The sequence below is a fragment of the Phocoena phocoena genome, chromosome 15 (assembly GCF_963924675.1).
Source record: "Phocoena phocoena chromosome 15, mPhoPho1.1, whole genome shotgun sequence".
NCBI lineage: Eukaryota > Metazoa > Chordata > Mammalia > Artiodactyla > Phocoenidae > Phocoena > Phocoena phocoena.
In genome coordinates, this window is record NC_089233.1 from 76,782,645 (window position 1) to 76,809,510 (window position 26,866).

Genomic DNA, 26,866 nt, shown 5'->3' on the forward strand with positions numbered 1-26,866 from the left:
GCAACGGGCGCGCGCCACGCCCAAGCCCGTAGACCGGGATGGGAGGGCAGGAGGGAGGGCACGCTGCAAGATGTCTTCCCCCAGCACCTCCCCCGGCTCCGCCCCGCGGAACTGCTAGCCGACATTCCTGAGCGCTGATTGGTCCTTCCGCTTGAGGGGCGGAGCCCGCGGCAGCGCGGTGCGTACTTCCGGCTGCCGGGTTGACATGAAGAAGCAGCGGCGGCTAGGGCGGCGGTAGCGGCGAGAGTCGCGGCTTGCAGCGGGACCAAGTGCGGAGAGCGCGACGCGGCCTAGAGCGGCAGACGGCACAGTGGGCCGAGGAGGAGGCGCAGCAGCCCCCCTGGCCCGCCATGGAGATGGAAAAGGAGTTCGAGCAGATCGACAAGGCTGGGAGCTGGGCGGCCATTTACCAGGTGCGGGAGCGCCCCCAGAGCGCGGCAGGCCCTTCGCTTAGGCCTAGCGAACCTTCCCCTCAGACCCCCAGGTCCCGCTCTCCCTCTGGGTCCCGCCCTCCGCCTGGGCCCTGCTCCGTGAGGATTCGATCCGACGGCGGCAGAAGCCAGCCGCCTCTCTCTTTGTCCCCCGGGTGGGCCTCCGTCTCTCCCCGGCCTCGCAGTCCCCTTTGATCCCCCACCTACCTCATATCCTCCAGCCCGGGTGACCTCTCAAGCCTGGAAGCCGCCAGTCTCTGCTTTCAGCGCGAAGCCTCGCACCCCGACCCCGCCCCCCTGCCTGTCCACTCTTTGTCCCCTGGGGTGGATAGAACACCCCCACTACTTCCTTTCTAGACTGGACCACCTCAGGCTGTCTTCCTTTGTCTCCCCGGGGGAAAGGGTTACTCCCCCCTCCCTCCTTTACATTTCCTTTCTCCTGGTCTCTGTGCGTCGAGTCCCAAGGATGACAGTCCCTTCCCCCTTCCTGTTCATTCATTTAATGGATCTGAGTTGACGTGCCTCTTCCGTGCTAGGCGCTGCTGAGGCGCTGGAGGTAGTGTTTGCTGAACAAGACAGGCAAGATGCTATCCCCCGTGAGCTTAGAGTGGAATAGGGCAGTGCAACACATAAGCAGACAATTTCAGATGGGGACAAGTGCTATGAAGAAAACAAAACATAACGGGGTAGAGAGTGATTTCAGGGAAGATGGCCTGCCTCAGAGAAGGGGATCAGGGAAGATCTGTCAGAGGAAGAGATACTTGCTCTGTGAGCTAAGCCCTGAGAGTAGCAGGCTGAAAAGAGCTTTCCAGCCAGGAGGTCTGGAGTACCCACTCCACTGGGGCCAGAATATTACCCCGTGTCAGGCAGGCAACAGGGGAGGTTGACGTTTTTACTTCCTCTAAAATAGCATCTTTCCCTCGGTGAGCATCTTATCCTTTGGTCATGGTTGAGATGATGGTGTCTTCCCGGTCCTCATCTCCTTGTGGGTTATGGTGATTCATAAATAAAAAGTTCGGAAGGTAGAGTTTCTCACGTATCTCTACATCATCAGATTAAAAAGATGAAGAGGTCTGCTTTCACAAGAGCTAAATCCTCTGAAGAATATATGTGCTCCCGATTAAATGTCATCGCGGGGGTTGTGAGGATTAACCAAAACCACACTCGGTATTTTAAATAAACAACATACAGAATAGAGAGATGTTGTTACTTGTGTAAAGGGAGAAGGCTGTTTTTGGCTTATAGGCTCAAAAGGCAAATTGTGAGATCCATCAGCTGGTAGTATTAAAATCTATTTTGAGCTCCACTTAAAAAGAAAAAAAGCTTTAAGCAGTTCTTTGATATGCTTGACTAACAAAAGCCTTTTTTTGGCAGGCTTGGTTTCATGTGGATTTTCATCAAGCTTATTTGACAGGATTCTTTTTACTTGCACTGAAATATGTATATTAGCTTCTGATAGACTAATGTTTATAACCACTCTAATCTGTGTAAGTACGATCGATCAGTATATAAAATTTGTATTCCGTGTCTAGTCTCTCTGAGTTAATTGAATGAATTCCACTAGTGACTTTGAGAATGTGTAGACAAATTTTCTGCATCAGATTGAATACAGTGGAGTCTAACGTGGTCTTAAATGAAAAAATTCTTGGTCTGAAGTGTTGGAGTTGATAATGATATACCCCATCCCAAGTAGGGGTGGCCTCCAGGAGGTACTGGGGAGAGTCTTTTATATTGAAGCTGACTCAGTTGGCAACAGCAAATTCATATTATAAAAAGTCCTTGTTTGAATTTGATTACTTACACTTTTAGGGAGGAGTGGGAGACCTTTCACCCAAGCACTGTTAAAACTATGTTAAGCAAGTCACTAGCATGCAGCATGGTCTTCAGTTAATTTCCCTCATTGTTCTTGTGTTTGTCTACCACCTTGGAACCCCAGGAGTTGGCCGAGATCGCTGTATGTTGAGATTTCTCTAGATCCTTAATCGATTGCCACATTTCTAGAGGTGGTTTCTTTTATCTTAGAGAATTATCCGCTATGGGCTTTCTCACCTCTGCAGTACAGATATTTTTCGTTTACAAAATCTGAATCAGACGCTATTTTCCTTCTTGATGTTAAAAGTGGCAAATTCTGGCATTTAAAAAAAAATGTAGAGTTCAAATGACCTTGAGTCTAAACTGGCAGATTTTCCAAAGTGTGTGTCAATTTACAAAAACCATTATTTTTCAGGAATTCAAAGAAATGTGTTTATGGTGGGTAGAAAATGGAAGTTAAAAAAATTAATGTTTTGTAGCCCGTCACAATGAAGGCAGCCTTATACAGAGTCATTTTGGGCTTGCTTAGTCTATTGTGATTTTTAAAATAATACGTAATTTTTGCTTAACATTTTGTAAACAAAGCAGTGCAGTTATTTCTCACTATACTAACTTCTAACTAGAACAAAAAGATGTAAAAACTTGGAAACAATTGGGAAAAGAACAAAAGATGAAGTAGACTTTTGAATGCCGAGGAATGAGGTGGCTTAGAAAACAAATGTTTCAGGCGAAGATTCTCTCCTAGCTCAATTTGATAAAGTGAGCATAACTGTTTTTATATAGTTGTTAATGCTAATAGATAGCATAGATACTAATACGCATTTAGGTCTATAAAAAGTCAGCTTTGATAGCATGTGTAGATGGCTTTAAAAAATTGTTCTCTATCATTTAAATGATTGTATGTCTGGTTTGAAAAGTGGAAGTAATACTTAGCAAGCCTGGAGTGCCCAAAAGAGAAGAGAGAACATAGATAGGGCAAAGAGATTGGTTTTTGGAGCTAGAATGAGAGAAGAGAGGGCTTGAATGAATGAAAATAGGAAAAACTACCCTCCATTTGTAGTTTAAGGTTTGGGTCAGGTGTTTCGCCATTTCTCTCATCTCTAATTCTTTGATTCTCTGACACTGTTCACTAATTTTCAGTATGAATGATTTGATTGTTTCAGTTGGGGAGATTGCAACAATAGCTTGTGACTTCAAGGCAAGATTTATTCTATGTAAGAGGCAGGCTTTGTAATACGGGCCACTCTTCCAATTGACATTTGTTTTTATAGCTGCTTTCATTATGAAATACGATCTAATGCCTGACTAGGTTAAAATCATGTTATAACAATAATTCACTAAAATTCCTTACTGCTGTATACAGCTTATTTTATTACAGTCCAAGATGAATATTAAAATTTCCCAGTAATTTTTATATAAATACCATTCTCTTCAGAGAAAAACTGTGTTTTGTGCAGAGGAGAAAGATCTATACACTATGACTCACTTCACTTAAAAAAAAGAAAGACAAACGGAAGTGACATGGAGAGGGATGGGAAGCTCTAGTCATCTTGAGTGACCCATTAGATCTAAATGTTCTTGTGTAGCCCTGGTTTGAGTGAACTAAATTTAGGTGTCTGATCACCACTTTGGAAATGGTGCAAAGACGTTTGTAATTGTCTGGACTCAGATTAACTGGGGGCACAAGTAGAAATAGTGGAGGGAAGAACTTTTTGCTATCATTATTTGTTTGACATCACTGGCATATTTATAGGAATACTTTGGTTCTTTTGGAAGTACATCATAAACTATATCAGATGGTTCTGAAGAGTCAGCTGGGGGATAATGGTAATGCAAATGATTTTTGGTTGCCAGTTATCTACCATTGGGCTCCAAGGCCCCTCCAGTGCATTTTGCTTTTTTTTTTTTTTTTGGGCTGTGCTGTGCTGCATGTGGGATCTTAGTTCCCCTACCAGGGATTGAACCCATGCCCCCTGCATTGGAAGCATGGAGTCTTAACAGCTGGACTGCCAGGGAAGTCCCTGCATTTTGCATTTTAGCACGAATAGCTCCCCCAAACCTATTTTTAAAATGCCTGATATTGAGTAGTGTAATTGAATGTATACTGAATTTCATGATAGAAATAAATTTTAAAATTTCCTGTAGGGGTTTTGTCAGACTCTTAACTACTGAAATAACTGTGCCTTTTCTTTTTTCCCTTTTCTCTTTTTTTTGAGTTGTCTCTTTTCTGATCTTTTAGATGGCAGAATCCTTTTGACAGTTTTTGTCTTATGCTGTACTTTTAATTGCAGGTACTTTTTCATAAGCCAGCCTGAGCTCATGTGTATTTTGCACAAGCTGGCGTCCCTCCCTACAGTGTTTATGTTAATTTGTTCATGGTAACCAACTAATACTGACTACAAATAGTCTGGGCATGTTTCTTTGTACTGCCCATGTTTAGGAAAAGGGGAAGTCCAGCAGGGTCATTGTGTCCAAGACAGTGTAGTTTGGTACCAGTCATTTGGTGCATGTTTTGAATATCCAGGAGTGCTGGGGACTTTGGAATGGTTCTTGATTCCCTCCACCGCATCTCATTGATTGGTCACTATGATGTCCTTCCTACCATCCCAGTGGTCTAGGTTCTCAAATTTTGCTTATAATACTGCTGTCATTTCTGGCTTCACATTACAGAAATTGGTGAAACCAGAAACATATTAATAAGGTCCCTCAACAATCTCTCCACATCTCCCCCCTGCCCCACTGTGTATATTCTTCACATTATCACTAGCGTAATTGGTTAAAAACAGACCTGGGTCTGTCACTCCTCTGTTTACTTCTATGCTTTCATTTATGTGTAAGGTCCAAGCTCCTTGGCATGGCAGCCAGGTTCCAGCCATCCCCTCCTGTGTACCTTTTATTCTGGCCACACTAGAAGGTGCAGTGTTCCCCAGACTCATCCTTCTCTTTCATTCCTCTGTACTTTGGCTCAACACTTTGTTTAGGCTGCCTTTCCCACTCATTCTGGCTTGCGCCTCCCATCTCAAATGTGTGCCCCCTTGCACTAGATTTTGGCTCTCTCACTTGTGTGCTTACATACACCTTCGTACCTATCTCTTTTAAAGCCCTGCTCTCATGGGAGCTGTTCCTTTGTATCCGAGTCCATCTACTGTAGGGTCCAAACTATGGAAGTCACCTCTTCCATCTTTCTCATTCATCTTGGTGTCCTCTGCACCGGGCACAAAGTGCCTAAGAAATGTTGGGGTTGAATTGATGGTCAGCACTTTGCCCCAGGCCCTGACAATAGAAAGACAAGTCACAGTTCCCAGCTCCCATTCTGGGGGAGGAGGAATGGTAGACACAAAGAGATTAGCCTGCATTAGTACTAATAGCAGAGGCCACTCTCAGAGAAAACCAGTACAGTTTGAGCCACGGCTTGATGAGGCAGTTTGGTGTTGCCTGCTGTGGTGGCTTGGAAGAGAAGCTTGGATGCTTACCCAGTAGGAAACCCAGCTTATTTCACAGGAACTTTAAATTTAACAACAAATTTGTACTTGGCCTGAGGCGAACTTAATAGGAAACTTGGAGGTGATATATCTGTCTCTCTAAGAATTATTCAATTACTCTGTTCTCATCACTCTCAACTTGTTCTCACATGCCTTCTAGAAGGGCTTTGTATGTAGCTGGTTTGTAAAATATATTTTGACTCTGGGCTTAAAAGTATGGTTCTCAGGCTTCCCTGGTGGCGCAGTGGTTGAGAGTCCGCCTGCTGATGCAGGGGACACGGGTTCGTGCCCTGGTCTGGGAAGGTCCCACATGCCACGGAGTGGCTGGGCCCGTGAGCCATGGTTGCTGAGCCTACACGTCCGTAGCCTGTGCTCCGCAACGGGAGAGGCCACAACAGTGAGAGGCCCGCGTACCGCAAAAAAAAAAAAAAAAAAAAAGTATGGTTCTCCATAAAGTAACAACCCTTATAAAACCTGTGATTTCTTTTCAGAGTATAAATGGTAAAGGCAAACATTTTTGGCCTTTGATCAGATCACTCTTCTGGCCAAGAGAGTAGCTTAATCTTTTGCTTTTTCTCTAGTTAGCTCTAACACTAACTAGGCTGAATGGGTCCCTTCCTTTCTTTGGGCTTCAGTCCCTTCCTGTGTAAAAATGGTCCTTGGCTAACTGATCACCAAATTCTCCTCAAGTAATGAAAGTCTTTAATGTGCTCACAAAGAGAGTTTGATGTTCCTGAAGTAATCCTTGTAACCACTGCTGTGGTTACTCAATTTTGTAAGGTGCGTGGGTGTCGGTGGGTACAGTTAGGCTCAAAAATGTGTAAGAGTTTTGTGACTATAGTTGAAGATTCAAAAGAATTGAATCTTTTTTTTCCCAAGAGGTATTGAACATTTTTAATAAGTTGGGCTCATTTGGTTTAGTAATGTGGGAAAACAAGTGGCACTGACATATGAGTTATGCTTGCAGTTTTTCTCTGAGTAGCAATTGGGTGGTTTTTCCTGTAAAGATAGAGGAACTGATTCTCGAGAATTTACGAAAGATTCAACCCCAGCTAGGTACACAAAGAGTAGCTGCCCTTTATGTTGTAATTTTAGAAAGAAACCAACATCTGGTCTAAACTTCATTTGAAGAGCATGATAGTATACACAGCTGCCGTGTTTGAGAAGAAAGTACCTAAGGCTCCAGCATTTTAGAAATAATGCTTCACTTTGTAGAAGTGGGCTTCATAATTTCCTAGCTGCTGCCCTCTCCTTCCTCATATCACAAGGGTCTTACTGACAGTTTTGTAAATTTTGAATATCTGAAAGCTAGGAACAAGACCATTTCCCATGGAAGATTTTTTTCCCCCGAAATAAATAGCCAAAGAAAAGTCAAGCCCCCCCAAATCAGTTGATCCTCGGAATGTAGTACAAGTCACACTGCAGACAAAAATAACTACTGATAAATGATTTTCAGTTTTTTGTTGTTGTTTTTTTTTAATTTGTGACCTGATTCAGTTTGCAGTTTTGAATGCTTATGATTCTACCAACGCTGTTTGTAAAGTTTTACAGATACCCCGTGGTAATTAGATAGAATTGGTGCTTAAGAAGTTCTACAGCATGGAATCACAAAATAAACGTGGCTTCTTAGCAAAGGGACACTTAAGGTCCATATTTTTCTCTGGAAAATATACATATTCCCTACTACTCTTAATCTAGTAGTGTGCCAGGAAATTCTGAGTTCTTATTGAGGGTTAACTGCTTGTTGAAGCAAACCTTTGGGCGCGAGTGGACTTGTGTCCTAGGCTTCTTTCTTCCCAAAGACTGATTGAGGCACGTTTTCTTCTACAGATGAAGAAGGAAAAGCCTTGGCTGTGTTTGTGGCTTTTGTGGGCAAGCGACACCACTTGCAAAGATAAGATGAGCATAGCAAAACTAGGTTTCCAAAACTGTGTTTTTAAAATTTATTAGTTAGTGATTAGAGAAGGAAAACTCCCTTATCTCCGTTACTGTTATGAAACATTTTTCCCCCGACTTTTTTTTTTCTTACCTAATGGCTTTGTTACTGGTGCATCTCTTCGTTTTGAAGAATCTCATTTAAAAAATGCCACGCTAAGTTCCAGGGAACAGCTTAGCTAGTTTTTATTCTGATGAGTACTGATTACTCAGAGAATTAAACAGTATTGTGAATTGCTTACAGGAAGGTGAACATCAAGTAATTACTCCAAGTAGTTGGAATTCTCCGAAGAACAGGGGGTTACTTAAAAATGTCTGCGCATGAAATCACTTCTGAATATAACTTCACTCAAGAGAACAAATAGGCAAGCTGCATTTAGCATAATACGGTAAATTAGCTTTAAATTCCCTCGGTGCTTAAACATTTGTCACTGTTATATTTATCTTTTAGATTTTGTATTGCTTCACTATTTAAATAGTCAGGGCTGGGTTTGCTTCTACAATGATAAAGGCAAAGTATGCCTAACTGGGTCATAAATATTTGTGTGGCTCACTTTTGCACAGAGAAAAGAGGCCTCTAAGAAGATATTCAGGGGTCTTTCAGAGGGAGGATACTTTGTTTTGTGTTTTTTGTTGTTGTTTTGCTTTATTTTTACCCTGATTCAAAATGTTATTTTGACAGCATCTTAGAGTTAAGAGCATTGTCATTATTGTTCTCCACCACCTGGATACCACCTCCCAGTTGCCAGGGTCTTTTGGATCATCCTCGGAGGTGGGGTGAGGGGGTGAAGCAGAGTGGTGCAATATCAGGAAGTTGCATTAAGCCACATCAGGTTGACAGGCACAAAGCCACATTTCTGGAGCAGTCCCCAGTACACCGGGTGATATGGCCGTGATTGAGGGTTAGCTGGTCCACATCTCCCATGAACCATCCTTGAGAATCCACATCCCCATGATGTGCTGCGTTTTAATGGGTCCTTTATGTACCTATCATGGTACCATTTCTAAGTGTATTTAAATATTCCTTCATGTCCCACTAACAGTTTTTCTTAATATATCCCAGGAATATTAGTGTCATTAGCAGTATTTTATTTCATTTGTTCTTGTCATAGTACCCAGGTCTGCTGCTGTCCCTTGTTTTTCTACTTACTGATAAGAATGCTTTTTAGAATCTTAGTATTGAAGAGTGCACAGTAGCAGTTGGTAGGTTTTATACTCATCGTTTCTTAACCACTCGTTTCCATCCTTTTTGAGCTTGAACTTTCCCCAGAAAACTTATCAAAAATGTAGTCATCATGCAGAGAGAATCATGGTAAAAGTAGTTGAAGTTTAACAAACTAGTACCTTTTTATTTTTGCATGAACCCACATTTGTCAACTAAGCTTCCTTTTGCAACACGTTCCACTACTTTATGACAAAAACTTTTGTGTTTCCCAACAGCCTTTGTTCATTGGAAGATGTTGCTTTTGGAAGTAGGAAATAAACGGCTTGAGGAGATGGAGGCAAGCTTTGGTCTGAAGTAGGAGTCTGGTATGTCCCTAGCTCTCTGTGAGAAGTGCATTCGGAGATGGGTGTGGTCCATCATCTGAAATTTCCTATCCTCAGTTTGAGGAGGTGGTTACCATTCTAACCACTTAAGAACTGCATGGTACATGCTATTTTATTTACAGGGCAAAACTTAGCTCTAATGGTTTCCCTTGTACTTGCCTTCAGATTAATAAAATGTCATTCTTTGGTAATGTTTACATGCCAGAAGGAAGAAAGGATACAGCTGAAGTTAAAGGATTAAATTGGCATCACACCTTTAGTTTTGTAAATGATTTTAATGTTTGATTTTTGTAGGTTGATCATAAGGAAGTGATAAGTATGTTAGGTTATTTGTGGTTTGAGCTAATTTTAGTCTCTTGTTCACAGCTTGCTTTATATCCTTTGACATTTGCTTTCTAGAAAGACAAATTTTGAATGTAGGACTCAGTTTATATTCTACACTTGGCTATATTTCAAAAAAATATTTTCTCAGTACTTTGGTAGTTGGACACTTTGAAACATAGTAACATTCTTTTAAAAATCATTGATTCCTTTGCTTAGTGATGTCTCTACTTTTCCAGCAAGTAAATTAGATTCTTTCATAAAGGCTTGGAACTCTTGCTATAAGCCAGTGGCTAAAAGGGTATGGTTGATAGAGGATTTTTAAGAGTCTGACTGACCCTGAGATGTACTGAAGCAAGGCTTTGATTGGCTGTATATAGGAAACCTTCCCCACCCTGTCCCCTTAGTTGATAGAGCCTTTTACTCATAAAGGCTGGGTCTTTGTCTCAAAGCTTTAGTCCCAGGCTGCCCTGCTACCCACCCTTAACCAACTCCCCCGAACATACATCCCCCCCAGGGACTTGGGAGGTGATGGAAGAAGAGGACAGGGTTTGGGTTCTGGGTCTGCCTTCGACTGTTGTGGGACCTTGAAGGAGTTAACATTCAGCATCTGTAAAATATGGTGATTAGACCAGATAGCCTTACAGCATGACTGGAACCTAACATCCTACACCTACGTGGTCACACGGGGAGCCAGGAGACTGGGGCAACTTTGCTGGAAAAATGGGGGCTTCACGTCCCACTCATGCTAGATTTGGTAGCCATATATGTTCCATGATCCCCCTTATCTAAAAGTGAGACAGAACTTTAAATTTTCATATTAACTCAAATCAAAACTTTAAAAATCCATTATGTCCTTAAAAAGAACAAAACACCCTGTGTGGGCATAAATCCATTATTTTATAAAATGACTGAATGCCACATTGATGAATGCAGTTTCCTTTGAAATTCTTCTCATGTCTAAAGAGGATTATTGGGTTTTGTAATTGGACTAAAATCTTCCATTCAAGGGAGAAAGGCACAGTCTGATCCATGTTCTACCCTCATTCATAATAAAACCCAATAACAGCTAACTTTCATTGAATTCTGTTATGTGCCCCAGGCACTGCGCAAAGTGCTTTACATGCAGTACCATTTATTACACACCATAAATTGGTCTTTAATAGCAGGAAATGTTTTGGGAGGATAATTAGGTGTCAGAGCCTCGATGTTCTTTGCCTGAGGTCTCCCATGTCCTGGACCCAGCTTTACAACGGCACTGTGGCCATGCTCACACTGATACACAACTGCAGGGACAAGGAATTGCTCTTCGCTTCCTGGTTGATTAGCACATAGGAAGAGAGAGTTTGTAGATTTTGACCCTTGCCCATATTTCTGACCTCTTACCTAGATGTCACAAGTTGGCCACCCAGTTATATTTTGCTTGGTCCACACAGTGCTTTAAAAAAAAAGAGGAGTTTAAACTTTTGTCATTATTGATAAATCAGGAGAAATCACATACAAATCTGGATTTCTGGCTTCTCTTGAAAAATCTGAAGATCACACAGCCTGAGCCCACCGTGGCAGTGGTCTGCTGATCTGAGGGGCACGTGTGTATTCTTCTCCCCAGCGGGTCCCCCTGTTCTCGCTTATATGATCTTCCCAGCCATTGGACGCACTTGAGTTTGTAGCCTCTACTCCAAACTGGGTTTTTTTCTTGGAATTGTTTATTAGCATTAGAATTAAGGTGATTTTAAAAAGACGTTTAGGCTTGTAAGTAGTTGGTGTACTATCATTAGATAAAATCAAAGCAAGGGAAGACTAGCTGGAGATATTGGTGGCTAGTGTGAAAATGCCTGAGGAGGGAGTGCCCTTGACATTAAAGTCCGGGATAAAATCATTAGCCACGTGCTTCTTTCCTTCCTGCCCTTCCCCCTTCCCTTGTCATCCTTATCCCCTTTCTGCTATTTTGAGGAAGTTGGAAGCTGCCACCATTTTTTTCCACCTCGAGCAACTGAGTGTGACTGTATTTTTGTCCCATGTTCAATTATTTCCACGAACTATTTTTGATGATCAACTTGGAAATTAAATTGGGTGGTCAATATGGGACTTGACAAGAAGAATGACTTGCTCAAATAAGTTTGCACTGAAAAATCTAAGAAGTAGTGTTTTTAATGACTTGCTTTGTGACCTGGTTAGGAATGATACCATTTGTCATGTGTCTCAATTCATGATTAGATGGCTTCTCTACCTTATCCTCTCTATCAAGGGATGAAATAAATGATAGCCATGATTGGGGGGAATATATATATATATATGTATATATGTTACAAAGAATATGTGTGAAAGGTCTCTGTCCCTGTTTAGCGACAGAAGTACGTGTTATATTGTAGATGCTATTCCTTTGATCCCTCTTGAACATCTCTTTTTCCATAGAGGTGTATTATATATGACAAATTAGAACAAGCAATAGATAGGGAAGATTCTTTACCATTATAAAACAATCAGGATCCTTGTTCTGAGTTTTGTACCTTTTCCCCTCCTAAAGCTGAATCCCAGGAGGACAAAACCAACTCAGTGTTTTAGCACTCCTGAATTGTGTGACATGATGGCATTGGCCATTTAATACTTTTTTGTATATATGAAATTAAAATCAATAACTGGAGATCAATTTCTCCATGAAGCTTTTCATCTCCCCTTTATTTCCTCTTCTGTACTGCAGTGGTAAGCTCCTTTCAGGCAGAGTCCGTTCACTCATTCAAGTTCATGAGCTAGGGCCGGGGCTCTGGTAGGCAGTGAGGGTAAGTGGTGAGCAAGAAAGACACAGTTTGTCCTTGCTGTTAAGAAGCTTAACAGTGCAGCCAGCAAAGGGGCTGGGTAGAGACAGTCCCAGTTCAGAGTGATGAGAGCTCTCATAGGCGTAGGCCTGGGTACTTGTGGACACTGAGGAAGAGGCATTTGGGAGAAGGAAAAGCAAGCAGAAGACCTGTCAGGTAAAGATAGTCTATAAAAGTAATATCTAAGTGGAGATTCCAAGGGCAGGCAGGAGTGAGCCCCTTATGTTCTCTAGTCCCCTAATCTGGGTTCAGGCCTCCTTGCCCTTCTCTGTTCATGTTAAGTGTTAAATTACCTAAGCTTGAAAGCATGGGAGCATATTTAACTTTCTTCCTCTTTGTTCTTAACCCTCCGCCTCCCATCCACCCCTTGCCCCTCCACGATTCATATGCATTGTCTCTCTTTCTCTTAATATATATTTTTTTCCTCTCTCCCTTGCCATTACTTCTCACCTTGACTGTGATAATGGCCTCAGAATCCTTCTAATAGGGTGACTTAGTGAAGGCTACAACATGTCATTGACCTCATGTTGCCGCCGTGTAGTGGTCACCTGTGTAGGTGTCTTCTCTGGCAGGATGATGTTTGTGTTATCGTCTGTGCGTTAACGGTGTTAACGGACAGTGCGTTACACTTAGTAGGCAGGTAGTACAGTATTGATTGCAATGAAGTGATAGCTTTTATATAAATAGTTTTATTTTTCTTATCCAGGTATTTATGCAGATACTCTTCAGTCGGTACAAAAAGCAGAATTATCTTTTATGACACAAAATGTTTTTTATAAAGAGTCTTTAAGCATAAGCCTGACTCAGTAAGTACAAATGGAAAATACGTGGCTATCCCCCTGATTTGCAGATGACACTGTAAGAAGAAAGGTCTCATTTATTCATTGTGAATTTTAAAAGATATCTTTAATGGTGTTAGCTGGCTTATCCCATTATGTGGTCTGTTCATTAGCAGTTCTCTATACATAGATGGCTTTGTTCGAGTGAGTCTTTGAAGTCAAGTACCTTGTAAAATAACTTAAGTTTACTGATAATTTATCCTAGTTTTAAATGACTAACTGATAGGCTTTAATTTTTAGGCATTTTAACATTTTTGGATATGATTACATATTCTGAGACTTTGTGATTTAAACACAAAAATTATCATCTTGAGTAATTCTGAATGAGTTGCTGATTGCTGCCTGTTTTCCGTTCACATACTTACTAAACTCATTCCTTGCTGTGTCGGAGCAGTCAGACTTGGATATCTGCAAACCATTAAGGTTGTGTAACATCTTTTCTTTTTTCCTTTTTCTGATTCTGGCTTTGAAGATAATGTGTGGAAGTAGTACTGGATTCGATGTTTTAAAGAATAATTGTTGATTACTAGTCATTACAGATTTGAAAATGGAAGAGTTTTTCTTATCAATGGAGGACAAAGTAGAGTAAAAGAAGCTTTGACTATCTTTCCTTCACTGGTGAAGGAGGATGTTTCAATGTGGCTTCTGTTCTTGTTTTTCCTCCTTCCGGTTTTATTTTGGAGTCATTTACATGTCACTGAATGGATACTATAGAACATCCATAGCAGAAATAGATGTATGGAGCAGAAAAACAATAGTTCACAGGCATCTCAACAGAGTCACTAAACATAGCTTTTTTTTTAAAATTTATTTTTGGCTGCGTTGGGTCTTCGTTGCTGAGTGCGGGCTTTCTGTAGTTGCAGCGAGCGGGGGCTACTCTTGGTTGCGGTGCACAGGCTTCTTATTGTGGTGGCTTCTCTTTTTGCAGAGCACGGGCTCTAGGTGCGTGGGCTTCAGTAGTCGTGGCACGCAGGCTCAGTAGTCATGGGGCACAGGCTTAGTTGCTCCGCGGCATGTGGGATCTTCCCAGACCAGGGCTCGAACCCATGTCCCCTGCACTAGCAGGCGGATTCTTAACCACTGCGCCACCAGGGAAGCCCCTAAACATAGCTATTAAATGGACAGAATATTGCAGGGGGGAAGCAACCATTTTTAAGTTGGAAGTGAATAAGAAAGCATTATAAAAATAGATCCTTAATAGAAGTCCAAACTCTGGATAAGACCCTGGTTCACTGATTATGCTTTGTCTTAGGATTGGAGGGGAGGTGTAGATGTGCGTGTGTTGGGGGTGGGAGTATGAATCTTAGAGAGGATTCCAGCAGGCATTCCCAGTCAATAAATTGCCTTTGGGGGAATTGTTTAATTACTTGCCTGTATTATGCTGGTCATATTTTAAGTGGGCCCCTCTGCATCCCTCCCTCTCCCTTTAACTTACCTGGCTCACAACGTGTCCTCTTTTCCACAGCTGCTGTCGCCCCTGGGCCACGTCAGTGTTCCCTTGGGCAGTCCATCCACCATGCTCACCTCCTCCCCTGGAAATTTCATGTCCCTCTCCTTTTGCCTTCTCCTTCCCATAGGGCACGCCCTGGCCCTTGGGATGTTTTCTGTCTTTGCCATCTCATTAGACTCAGACCTTTCACTCTCCAATCACAGCCTCCTGTGCTTCCACACTCCCTCACTCAGTTACTTCCCTCCTCTGGGTTTACTCCTACAGCCAGATTTCCAGCTGCTCCTTTCCAGCGTCAGTCCTCCCTTCCCTTCTTATGCGGCCGGTCAGTCCCTCGAAATGCTGCCTCTCCAATATCCCTTTCTGCCCATCTTCTTCTTTTTTAAAAAAATTTATTTAATTTATTTTTATTTTTGGCTGCGTTCGGTCTTTGTTGCTGTGTACGGGCTTTGTCTGGTTGCGGCGAGCGGGGACTACTCTTTGTTGCGGTGGCTTCTCTTGTTGCAGAGCACAGGCTCTAGGCACGCAGGCTTCAGTAGTTGTGGCACGCGGGCTCAGTAGTTGTGGCTCGCGGGCTCTAGAGTGCAGCCTCAGCAGTTGTGGCGCACGGGCTTAGTTGCTCCGTGGCATGTGGGATCTTCCCGGACCAGGGCTCAAACCCGTGTCCCCTGCATTGGCAGGCGGATTCTTAACCACTTCGCCACCAGGGAAGCCCCTGCCCATCTTCTTGCCATCAGCATACCAGACCAGATCTACCTGGACCAGGCCAGCCACCAGCTTTTCTCTTCCTGGGCCCACGCCCCTAGGTGCTGCTGGAGAAAAATCTCCTGGTTTTGCAGATTGAACCACTAGAAGGAAATCAGGTCAGTAACTTCAGATCTGTCTCCCTCAGCTCCTGGCTGTCAGATCTGAAGTTTGCCTGTCATCCTTTCTGCCTCATTTCTCTCACAAGGAAAAAGGAGTCTTTGTTCCTGTCGAAGGCAGCCTTATATCTGCGCTCTTCATACCTTCCCATCCCACCTGTTCAAGGCGTCTTGCACCAATAGCTTAGTGTTTCTTTTTAGGTATGTGTCCTTAGCCCTCCCTCTATGTTACCATCTTTCTTGAACCATTTAAACATTTTCAGGCTTCCTCCGGCTGCAACTCCCCCTCTAGTCACTGCTCTCCAGCTGAAATGTTTGAAATAAATAGGTCACTGCGTCCATTGTTCACCTCCCAGTCACTCCTTGGCTGAGGGAAGCTAGGCTCCACCCTGCCACGCCACTAAAATAATTCTTCACTGGGTTACTGTTAGCTTTCTTGTTTCTAAAGCCAATGGATTCTTTGCATCCTTATCATAACACCATTTAACATGGTCGACCTCTATTTGCTTCTTGAATATTGTCTAACCACAGTTTCCATAACTCTCTCTTTTCCTTTTTCTTTCCTTTTATATATTCTCCTTTTCTAGCTAGTTAGTCCCAGCTCTCACTCTTGGGCTTCTCTGGTCATCTGCTGGGGGTCTCCCTATGCTGCCACTTTCATCTGACTCTGTTCTTCTTAGGCTGCTTCAGTTGTTCACCCAGAGGTAGTAACAGCCCTTGAATTCAGAGCGGGCTCATAGACATTCTTGCACTCTGGTGTAGCTTCCAGAACACTTTTCGTTCCTGAAATGTAAGGCTCCCTGTCTCCTAGAGGGCCTTTGCGTATACTGTTTCCTCTGCCTGGAACATTCTCCCTCACTTGTTCTTTTTTTTTTTGCGGTATGTGGGCCTCTCACCGCTGTGGCCTCTCCTGCTGCGGAGCACAGGCTCCGGACGCGCAAGCTCAGCGGCCATGGCTCACGGGCCCAGCCACTCCGCGGCATGTGGGATACTCCCAGACCGGGGCACGAACCCGTGTCTCCTGCATCGGCAGGCAGACTCTCAACCACTGCGCCACCAGGGAAGCCCATCCCTCACTAGTTCTTGTTCTTCCTTTCAGGCCCATCTTAGGCATCCTCTTTTAGGATGCTTTCTCAAATTTCCCCAGGTAGGTGCCTCTTACAGGTCTTCCCATGGCCCCTGTACTTCCACTTTCATAGCACTTTGTGTGATTATACTGTAAGGATATTCATTGTTCTGTAGTTGCCTGTTTACTTACCTACTGCCAAGTTACCTATCTTAAAAGGGGCAGGATTGCTTTTGTTTGAGTCATTTCTGTCTCTTTGATCCAATATAGTGCCTGGCATATAAAAGTACCCAGTAGGTAGTTCCTGAATGAGTAGATGAGCTATGCTATTTGGGTTCATGAATTGGAAACTGGTTGATAGGGAGGCATTGAGTTTATAGTATTGTGCAAACCATGTGTTACTGACTCACCATCAACTTAGCACACATTTTGTTTTATCTCTCACCCTTTATATTATGTGTGGAACAACCCCCTCCCCCATTGAAATTAGAAGCCCTTCTGAGCAGGAACTGTGTGTCATTCTTGGTGTCTCCCTCCAGTGCCTTGAACGTAGCTGAACTTCATTTCAGTGAGCCTAATCCCAGATAGATAGACACATATACACATATACAGTCAGTCCCCTACATACGAGTGAGTTCCGTTCTGAGAGCGCATTCGTAAGTCTAATTTGTTTGTAAGTCCAACAGAGTTAGCCTAGGTACCAACTAACACAATTGGCTGTATAGTACTGTACTGTAATAGGTTTATAATACTTTCCACACAAATAATACATAAAAACCAAACAAACAAAAAATAAAGAAAACATTTTTAATCTTACAGTACAGTACCTTGAAAAGTACAGTAGTACAATACAACAGCTGGCGTATAGGGGCTGGCATTGAGTGATCAGGCAAGAAGAGTTACTGACTGGAGGAGGGAGAGGAAGTGGAAGATGGTAGAGCTGAAGGATCGTCAGCAATAGGAGACGGAGGGCAAGCTGCAGTTTCACTCAGGCCTTACGTGATTGGACATGCAAACGCACGTTTGCATCTTTGAAAGTTCGCAGCTTGAAGGTTCATATGTCGGGGACTTACTGTGTACACTCTGGAACTAAGTCTCATCTGTAACCCATCCTTGTCTTCCTCGGCTGGTCCTGTTTCGGGGCCGTGCACAGCCCATGCCACTCTGGAGGGGCAATTTCCCTGTGGTTTCTTAGTTCTTGTGTTCCAGCATGCTGGCCAAGTATGAGAGACGTCAGCGGTATGAGAGTCTCCCTCATTGAAACTTCATAGGTTTGGTAGCAGGGACTGACCAGTGCTGACAGGAAATAGAGGCATTTATTAAAAGCCAGAGTTGTCAACTTGCAGGATGCAGAGCTCTTGTTAGCATATGATTTTATGGTTGGTTTGGTGCTCCTCTATAAAAGTAAAGAACTGGATAAAAATGGCAGGAGCGTGCTTGGGTCTCTGAAGTTAGATCCTTTTTCCTAAGTAATTTGCCTTTAGAGTTTCATTTATTTGGAATTTCCTGAGATTTTGATCTTGCCAGAAAGTTTCCAGCAAAACAAAATTCTGGGCAGGTGAAGCATGTGCATGTGAAACGAAATCATTGCTTTTGTTTTCAACTCTTTTCTTAACGTATTATCCTTGGTTCAGCCCTGAAGGTTATTCTATTTTTTGTGGATCTCAACTTTTCTCTCATCTTCTGGTTCTTACAAAATGAGCGGTATTGTTTGAATGGAGAAGAGGAGGAGAGGAATAAAAATAAATGTAAAAGCTTTGTTCTTGCCTAGGCAGGCTTGGCTTTATATTAGTAGCTTGGAGCAGAATGACATGTCTAGTCTGGTGAAGAAGGGATATTTCGGGTTGGTTTGGCTTCTTGTGGATTTGATTTTTTTTTTTTAAAGGTTTGTCTTTTAAACCAGAATTTTTCTGTGAATGTAATCAAATTTAGATAAACGCACTTAGTTTCACAATTTGCAGGGCACATTTCTGTTACCTGTGTTAAACACAAGTCATTGTGGTGAATGACTTGGGTCAGGGTTGTTTCTCAAATGAACTGAGATCTGGCATGGTTTAAGTGGTCACAGAGCAGACCTGTAACCCAAGAGAATTCTTTTCTTCCCGGTTCAGTGTCCCTTCCTCCAGACGTGCTGCTTTCCCGGAGCCCTAGGAATGCCTTTCATCAGAGTAGCCGTGATTAAACGAATAGAGGTTTCCTGTTGGACTGCAGCGCTCACCTGCCTTCATTCTGTTCATCTCAGAGCAGAGGTTCTGGATCCTCAGTGTTACTTACTGAGATTGTTTTAAACATAAAAGTGCCTTTAACAAGTTTGAAGGCCAGAGGTAGAACAGTTGAGAACAAAATAGAAATAGTGTTAAAGACAGAGTTGTTGGCAGGAGTCTTGAAGGAGTGTTGAAGATAGTATGGGAAGCAGTTAGCAGTTAGCATTTATATTCCAGTTTGTTGGTTTCAGACCTACTTGTATGGTCCCCGTATTGTAGTCTGTGTGTTACCGAGTCCCCACCCACCATCATCTTCTTTGTCTTGCTCTCCCCCATCCTTGCTTCCCCTCCTCACCACTCTCTCCCCCCATGGCCACCACAACCACCACTAGCAATTACCAACATGTTGGATCTTGAGGCTGCTTCCCTATAAGGATGTGGAGCAAGTGGGGTTGGCCACTGACGTCGTTACCAAGCTCTGTGGGCTCTCTCACTGTGTGCCTCGTGACGTTTGATTGGCTGCAAACTAGCAATAAACTGCTGCTTCTGCTATCTAATCTGTAGTTGCTTTCTATCTCTGTATTTAAGGGTACATCTATAATCTACCAATGCCAGTTGAAGAGGATAGATGATAGAAACAACCGTATGCTTAAGCAAGTTGGGAGAGATGCTAATAGACAGCCAGAAAACTACAACGGCCTGTAAAACAACAGGCTCAGTTTGTGGCAGAATTTTGTGTTCAAGAGTTTTGTTTTTTGTTTGATTTTTAATATGCCTGTTTTGTCCTTTTTAAATTGATAGTCTTCAAATTGAAAGCTACGACCAGTCTTGTGTGTCATGGAGTCCCTGGCTGTGAGGCTCAAAGTTTATTACTATCCAGAGTGTCCCCTTAAATCTCTTTGGGTCAGTTCATGAGAACAATGTTCAGATGGACTTTTCTGGCTGGCAGAGAGTCAACTGGTAACCAAGCATGAAAGTACAGACAGTTCCTAATACATACATGTGTCTGCTTCAAAAGGTTGAAAGTTAGTTGTCTGGGACTCTGAACATATTTTCTGTAGAATCAGTGCTATGAATGGTGGTTAAGTTCCAAGCTTACCCTGGTACCTATTTATTCTGCAGTATACCTGAAGTATTCCTATTAATATCATATGTGATTTTCCCATAGAATTATTATATATGATGATGATTACTATATATATTTAATATTATACATAATAGTGATTTTATGAATAAAAACCATTCTGGGTTCCATCTGGGGGGTAGAGTGTGTGTGTATGTGGTGGGGGGGTGGCTATAGGTGTGTATTAATACATCCCCTTCTCATGCAGCCCTGCCACTGGAAGTGGTTTTTCTTCTCACCTCTAAGTAATATGGACTCTCATGGATTTTGGAGGAGAGGCTGGATTAAAGGTTAGAGCCGTGAGGAATAGATTAGGCTGGCATTTCTGGGGCTAGAGAACAATGACAGCTCCCAGCACGCTTCTTGGGCCTGGCTGTCTCTTCATTACCCCGTTTTGTCTTCTTCCGGGGTCCCCAGGCATTGACCTTTTTTTCCTTGGTTACCATTTTTTTTTTGCTTGGACCAGGGTTTTTGCCTCTGGTCTACAACTGAATTTTCTATCAGGGTCTCCTGCTTTTGAAATAAATATATAGTCTTTTTGAGGTTTTCAGAATTAAATGTTGTGGCAGTTATCACATGTTAATTTTGCTGTGAGAAATTGTAGAATCCCAGATGACTGATCTTTATGATCTTTATAAACTGCACCTGTATTTCCATTTCATTCTCCTGTGTTATATATCACATTGCAGAAAATAATAGCTTTTATAATTAATACTGCCTCCCTTGATTACATTTCTTGTCTAAGATTTGTTTTCAGATAAGACCTTTTCATGACAGTACACAAAACCGTACAGCACACTTCCTACTTAAATCTTCTGAATCTGTCCACAGCAGTATTTCAGAGTCCAAAATGACTTCTGCCAGGAGACTGGATACACCTTTGGGTAGGTGAGCTCTGTGGTCTCTTATGACTTGATTTGTGCTTCACCTGGTACAAAGAAATCTTGTAGGGTAAGGACAGGCTGCATTAGCTGGTCATAGCAAATGGGACCTCGGAGAGCATCTGAATGGCACAGCAGGCCTGGCCCTGGCAGCCTTGTGATAAAAGGGTTTGCCTCCAGGGCCATCATCTCCCATAATATCACATTCCCCTCCCTGAACCCACAGGCACCCAAGTTGCACCTCATTTTTGTCCTCAACCAAGCACTGCTGAGATGCTGAGGAATTGGGCTCTTAGCTGATGGCAATAGTTGGTCTGGGTGTTTCCATTTAGCAGTTTGCTGCTTTTAAACTGGCTTGTGGAGAGCTGCAGGGCTGGAGGTTCCCTGCTAGTTCGTGTTTGGCTTTTTGTCCCTCACTTGACAGCTGCTATTTCACTTCTCAGCAGAAAGGGACACTGTGCCCACCCAAGCCCACCCAGAAAGGAAGGTGTGATGTACCACTTCTGAAAGGTTCAGTCTGGCATCATTGTAAACGAGAAGGTGGGTCAGGTGGGGCTGGAGGTGGAACGTGGCTGCTCCCCAAAACTGCAGATCGTTCTACAAGTGCATTCTGGCATAGTGTGATGAAAGTTTCTAGCATTTTATTCCCCTTAATAATCGTGAGCACAGAAGGGGTAGGGGGAGTGGGGTTGTCTGGCCATAGAAGCTGTCATATTAAACAGCACTTTCTGGTTTTAGCAAGTTTTATCCAAATGAGACTTCAGATTTTCTCTCTCTAATTTACTGGCAGTTCTTCTGAAAATGTCTAATTATTTTGCCAGAAAATCACTCAAGCACTTAAGCCTTTTTTTTTTAACCTGTGCAAATATGTTACATTCTTTTAAAATAGATCAGATAGAAATGGGAACCCGTAAGATTTTATATATTTTCTAATGCATTATTTTTATATTAAATAGGTTTCTGTAGACTTTCTCATGCTTTTGTTTAGAGGATGTATTTTGTAATGTAGAGCATGGCTTTACCTTGCCTTGTAAGCTTGATATATTTTTTTAACCACCCAGCATTTTTTTTTCCTGTATTGTGAAATCCACTGAATAATTATAAAATCAGTAGACACTTGTTTACAAGTTAATATGTGTATCTGTCCTTAGTTGCACTGACTCAAAAGCTAAAGTAACCTTCAGTTCTTTGATTTACCCTTACATCCAACTGATTGCCAAGTCCTCCAACTTCATTCTTGAAATGTGCATCTGAACCTCTTTCCTTCTTTCCTCATCCTCTTCCCTTGTCTCCATTCAGGCCCTCCTCATCTCTGGCCTTTTATGGTCACCTTCAGCTGGTTCAGGCTCTTTGTTTCCATCCTGTCTTTCATGGGACAAGAAGTGTTATCCCTGTCCTACTTGAAAACTTCTAGTGGCTCCCCATTGCTGGGACTGTAGTCTCCTGATTCCTTGGCCTCACCTAACACAGGTGCTTCAAGCAGGTCTGGGTAAGGGTGTTGGTTTAGCTCTGCTGACCAGCACCCCTGCCCCACCCCCTTCCCTGCACATTCCAAACTGGGTTGTCATTGGTGCTGTATCTTCTGTCTGCTGAGCGGCCACCATTCACCCTCCTTTCAGCTCACTGGCCCTGCCTCAGTGGAGCAGGTGCCTCCCGCCCCCGACACTGAGCTGACTTTTCTGTTAAGTTCCCTTTTTTTGTTGTTCTATGGGAAATATTAACATGCTTTCTCTGTTACCTCTATACCTGAATGTATTAATTTTCCCTAATTCACCTGAGGAATCCATCTCTCTAGGGGAAAATTAGGATTTGGTTACAGGAAGAAAGCCACTGAGAAAACGTATTCTGCTTCTGACATGCCAAATAGCATTTTTTGCAGTGTGCTGTTCCTTTTTAAACACTTAATAATATTTTATGAGTTTCCCTGGTGGCGCAGTGGTTGAGAATCTGCCTGCCAATGCAGGGGACACGGGTTCGAGCCCTGGTCTGGGAAGATCCCACATGCCACAGAGCAACTAGGGCCCGTGAGCCACAACTAATGAGCCTGCGCGTCTGGAGCGTGTGCTCCGCAACAAGAGAGGCTGCGACAGTGAGAGGCCTGCGCACTGCGATGAAGAGTGGCCCCCGCTTGACGCAACTAGAGAAAGCCCTCGCACAGAAATGAAAACCCAACACAGCCAAAAAATAATAATAATATTTTTATATGAATTACTATTTTAATTCTGTTGCTTATATATTATTTTCTTCTTTGCTGGAATGTGAACCCTCTGAGAATATGAGATCATGTCTTTTAGATCTTCGTATCCTCAGTACTGAGTGTACTGTAGTGTCTGGCCTAGTGTCACCTTGCGGACTTGTATCATGCACTCATTTAACCTTGCTTAAACTATACAAGCAAAAAGCAAAAAAAGAGAAATTCCTTTAAATACCACGTTGTCCTATCAGACCACACCTTGATAATCCTCTGTAGGGAAGGGGAGACTACTGGTGAAAGAGAAACAAAAGAAGTTAAGATCCGGGCTTTAAAATATCTAAGGCTTCAATGCTGGCAATTTAAAGTATTTTTCCCAAGGTTTTAATCTTAATTGCATGAAATTTTTGCCTCACAGCTAACTATAGAATTTAGTTGCCATATAAGATGGCATTTCTGTACACCCTTCAGAAATGTTTGTGGAATTAAATAAACCATATTCAGCACTTAAGGGTAATCTACCTAACAATTATTAAACAGAAGAGTCGTAATTTATCCTATAAACCATTATGATGGTCACCTATAAGTTCATATAAATTATGTTGGCACTTAATTCATTACAACTTTATTGGGTGCCTGTGGATGCCAGGCAGTGTGCTAGGCAGTGACAAGTACAGGGGTGAGGGTGATAGGGAACACACACCTGTGGTCTCGTTAATAGTCACAGGAGAGAGATGACGTGAAACAGTCACACAAACTATTAATTGTGGAGGAAGTGCCATGAAAGAAGAATAAAAGGTACAAGGAGAGTGTTGAAGAAGGGGCTTTAAGCAGGTATGAAGGGGTCAGTGAATCCTTGGGCGAGGCCTACAGGGTGGGGTGGGTGAGCCTTTCAGTTAGAAGTGGCTTAGCAATTTTCAAGAACGCAGGGAAGGCATGCATGGCCTGAGCATTGGTCACCAGAGTATGTCACCTCCTGAGATAATGACTCCCAGAAGTTTATTATTCACTGGCAGAAAGTAGTACTTCTCCTTTGTTTATACACGTTTTTAAAATTAAGGATTTGTCTTATACTAGAATCCCCTGATTTGTTGAACAGTCCTGTATTCACTCTACTCATTCATATTCCTTGAGATTTTATAAAATATTTTTAAAATACCTAAAGTCTTGATTATATCCTTTCAACCCTTGTTAAGAATTCTTATTTTTGTAATTTATACTATATTTCATTATACAGTGATATATTTACTATGGAAAACAAAAAAGAATAAAAGTTTTCTTTATCCCTATCACTGCAGAGTATAACTACTATAAACATTCTGTCTGTATTCTGCCAATCATATTTTAATTGAAATTTTTATTGAGATAATTACAGATTCATGTGCAGTTGTGAGAAATAATACAGAGTGGTCCTTTGTACACTTTGCCCAGTTTCCTTCACCATGATAACATTGTGCAAAACTGTAGTACACTATCACAGCCAGGATATTGACATTGGTAACAGTTTGTCCATCTTATCATATTTACTCAGTTTTACTTGGGCTCATTTGTGTGTGCATTATTTGTTTCCCATAGACTCTTGTATTAGTAATGCTAATTTTTTTTTTTGCGGTATGTGGGCCTCTCACTGTTGTGGCCTCTCCCATTGCGGAGCACAGGCTCCGGATGCGCAGGCTCAGTGGCCATGGCTCACGGGCCCAGCCACTCCGCGGCATGTGGGATCTTCCCGGACCAGGGCACGAACCCATGTCCCCTGCATCAGCAGGCAGACTCTCAACCACTGCGCCACCAGGGAAGCCCAGTAATGCTATTTTTTATGTGATTTCATTCTAGTTTTTTTTCTTTTCTGCCCTCAAAAAGCATCCCCTCTCCTAATCTTTTTTGTTGTTGTTGTTGTTGGTAGGAGTTTATCAATTTATTTATTTTTGCTGTGTTGGGTCTTCGTTTCTGTGCAAGGGCTTTCTCTAGTTGTGGCAAGCGGGGACCACTCTTCATCGCGGTGCGCGGGCCTCTCACTATCAGTGGCCTTTCTTGTTGTGGAGCACAGGCTCCAGATGCACAGGCTCAGTAGTTGTGGCTCACGGGCCTAGTTGCTCCGCAGCATGTGGGATCCTCCCAGACCAGGGCTCGAACCCATGTCCCCTGCATTAGTAGGCAGATTCTCAACCACTGTGCCACCAGGGAAGCCCGCCCTCACCTAATCTTATATCCCTCTCATGCCATTGTGTGTTTTCTCTAAACTTGTTTCAAAAAGCAGCTACCTGTAAGAGAAATAAATAGATTAAAAATAGTCCAAATGTACTTTACCAGCTTAGTGATTGTTTATAGACAGTTTAGCCAGTTTATAGTTTCTGGCCTTTCTGCTGAAAGATACTCTGGGTGGTTTCTAACCAAGAGAGAACCATTTAATGCCATTCAAAATAGACTGAATTATCAACAGTGTCTGAAAAGGGCCTGACAGTGAGTTGCCTATAATTTAAGCAGAACAGAGTAAGTAGAAGAATAAATATGTACCAGGAAAGTACAGGTAACAAAGGAGGCTTAGAGATCTTTGCTGTTATTTCTTGAGCAAATATTCTTCTGAGGTCATCTGTCTACTGACTCCCCCTCTGTCGAACAAATAACCAAAAAGATAATCACCACTTGGTTGCTGCATGTGTAGTCAGTTGATTTCCGGTGGCCATATGATTTTCATATGTGGTCTGGTTTTCAGTGTTGCTTGAATTTTCTCAATGCTCCCGTTGAGAAAATACCCCCAATTTTCAATTTTGGGGTAAAAAGGAAAGAAACAATAGGACATATGAAAAGTAAAAAGGAAGTTGTTTTAAAGTACTGTAACTGAGTTCAGAAAGCATGAATAGAGCAGGAGAGAAGCCAGGATGAGTGACGCTAGTCATCAAGTGGCATGGGGTCGCTAAAAGCACATCAACCAGATAATCAGCTTGAAAAAATTTAAAAGGAGGAGTTAACTGCCAAGGGACTCTATCCAAGCAAATGGAAAGGACTTGAGAAGAAAAACTAGTTAGGCATGATTGTCTTGTTATTGGATAGTGAGAGAAGGGAGCTCTTTCTGTCCAGAATAGGATCTCTCCGTGGAGGTTAGGCTCTCACTAATGAAAAATAACTGTTGAGTTCTGGCTGGCCTTATTCAGCAGCTCTTAATAATTAAAATTTAGTAACGTGAGAATATGTGGAAGCTACTTCAACAAAAGAACCTGTTTCTCAAACCTAACTGTTAAAATGCTGAAGTTGTTTTTATATTAACCCAGCTGTTATTGAACATTATTTTGGAGGCTCTAGATAAAGTAATAAGAAAAGTAAATCATTGCTAAACAATTGGGAGAAACGGATTTATTCTATTTGCAGTGTGATTGATCAACCTAGAAAACGAGTTTAAGAAAAATTACATGAGTAAGAAAAAGAAAAATTACATGAGTAAATGAAGGTAGGTTAGATGGCTGGATAACAAGATTTTATCATAGAATAATATGTATAATGTGGGCCTATCTATGTAAAAACAAATAATAAGAATTCATAAATAATGAATTCATTATTTAAGAATTCATTGTTTATTTTGCATGTTTGGAGGAGTAGACAATACTAGACTGTTAACATTGGTTACGTTTTTTCATTACATCTTTGTATACACTGGACATGTTATTTTTATAATTTTTGAGGAGGAATTTTATAATAAGTCTTTCAGTATTTAAGAATGCTTATATTTTCTAATGACTCCTTCTATACTAATATCTTTATTACATACCCCTAGTGCCCTCAGTTTTTGCGTATTACTGTGATTCCCTTCTGTGAGCCGTATTGAAGTTACCTAGTAATCAACTATTCTTCCCTTCCCTCTCCCCCCAGCATCTGATTTGAAATATTCTCAGTTGCTATCTGAAGAGTCTCA

General features: G+C 42.2%; 1 protein-coding gene across 1 annotated transcript in view; it reads left to right on the forward strand.

Annotated features, from left to right (window-relative positions):
- Positions 1-216: 216 nt before the first annotated feature.
- Positions 217-26,866, forward strand: part of PTPN1 (protein tyrosine phosphatase non-receptor type 1) — a 65,395-nt gene continuing 38,745 nt past the window's right edge. Inside the window, exon 1 of the mRNA XM_065892346.1 lies at positions 217-413. Within this exon, the coding sequence (XP_065748418.1) occupies positions 351-413 (63 nt within the window). The 5' untranslated portion in view covers positions 217-350. The remainder of the gene's footprint in view (positions 414-26,866) is intronic.